At 44.6% G+C, this 735-nt stretch overlaps 1 protein-coding gene across 1 annotated transcript in view; it reads left to right on the top strand.

Annotated features, from left to right (window-relative positions):
• Positions 1 to 5: 5 nt before the first annotated feature.
• Positions 6 to 735, top strand: part of PHALS_04757 (uncharacterized protein) — a gene marked incomplete at both ends in the record, with an annotated part of 793 nt that continues 63 nt past the window's right edge. Inside the window, one exon of the mRNA XM_024718592.1 lies at positions 6 to 702. Within this exon, the coding sequence (XP_024583975.1) occupies positions 6 to 702 (697 nt within the window). The remainder of the gene's footprint in view (positions 703 to 735) is intronic.

The raw sequence follows: 735 nt of genomic DNA, 5'->3' as shown, positions 1-735 counted from the left end.
TATCGATGAAAAACACTCATGCTACTCTTGCTACGGCTGCAGCTAACCGTTTTTGCGTCTCGCTGAAGTGTGGAAACTGGAACGTCATCGATTCGATGTCCTTGGAGCTAAATGGAAAGACTATTGTTTCTATGGCTGACTATAAGCTTTTCTGGAACAATATTCGTGCTCAGACTGGATATAGTCCTCAGTATGTTGAGAAGCATGGTGCTGAATCTTTCCTGTATCCGGATGCTGCTCAATCAACCAAGTACAGTGGTTCTTCCAATCCCTCTCCCAATGGAGACGGGTATTCGAATAATATGCCAATTTCAACGACCTTTAACGCCGGGATTATCTCTGCTACGGCTTCAGTAGCAAATGATGGTTTTGCTAAACGCCTTCTTTCAAATCCACCAAACGCTGGCGCTGACTCATCTAATACATGGCCGTCTACGGGTGGCGCATCTGCTACCACTACCATTGCTAATCAGCTTGGACGTGGTGCGTTCGTAGTAGGTGCTGGTACAGCTGGTGCTATTATGGGTACATGGAATTACATGCTCAAAATCAAACTCGTTGATTTACATCCGATCTTCAAAGAGCTTGATCTTATGGCTAACCCTCAAATCCGTCTTCATTTCCGCGTTAATCGGGGTACTGCTGCTATTGATATTGATAGTTCTACTAGAATGACGTTATCAAGTACTACTCTATCAAGTGGTAATACCTGTCCAGTACTGGTTGCTTCTGCGG

This window comes from Plasmopara halstedii, assembly GCF_900000015.1.
Source record: "Plasmopara halstedii genome assembly, contig: Scaffold_2680, whole genome shotgun sequence".
Lineage (NCBI taxonomy): Eukaryota > Oomycota > Peronosporomycetes > Peronosporales > Peronosporaceae > Plasmopara > Plasmopara halstedii.
Note: the sequence above shows the minus strand (reverse complement) of the source record. Positions and strands in the feature narration are given on the sequence as shown.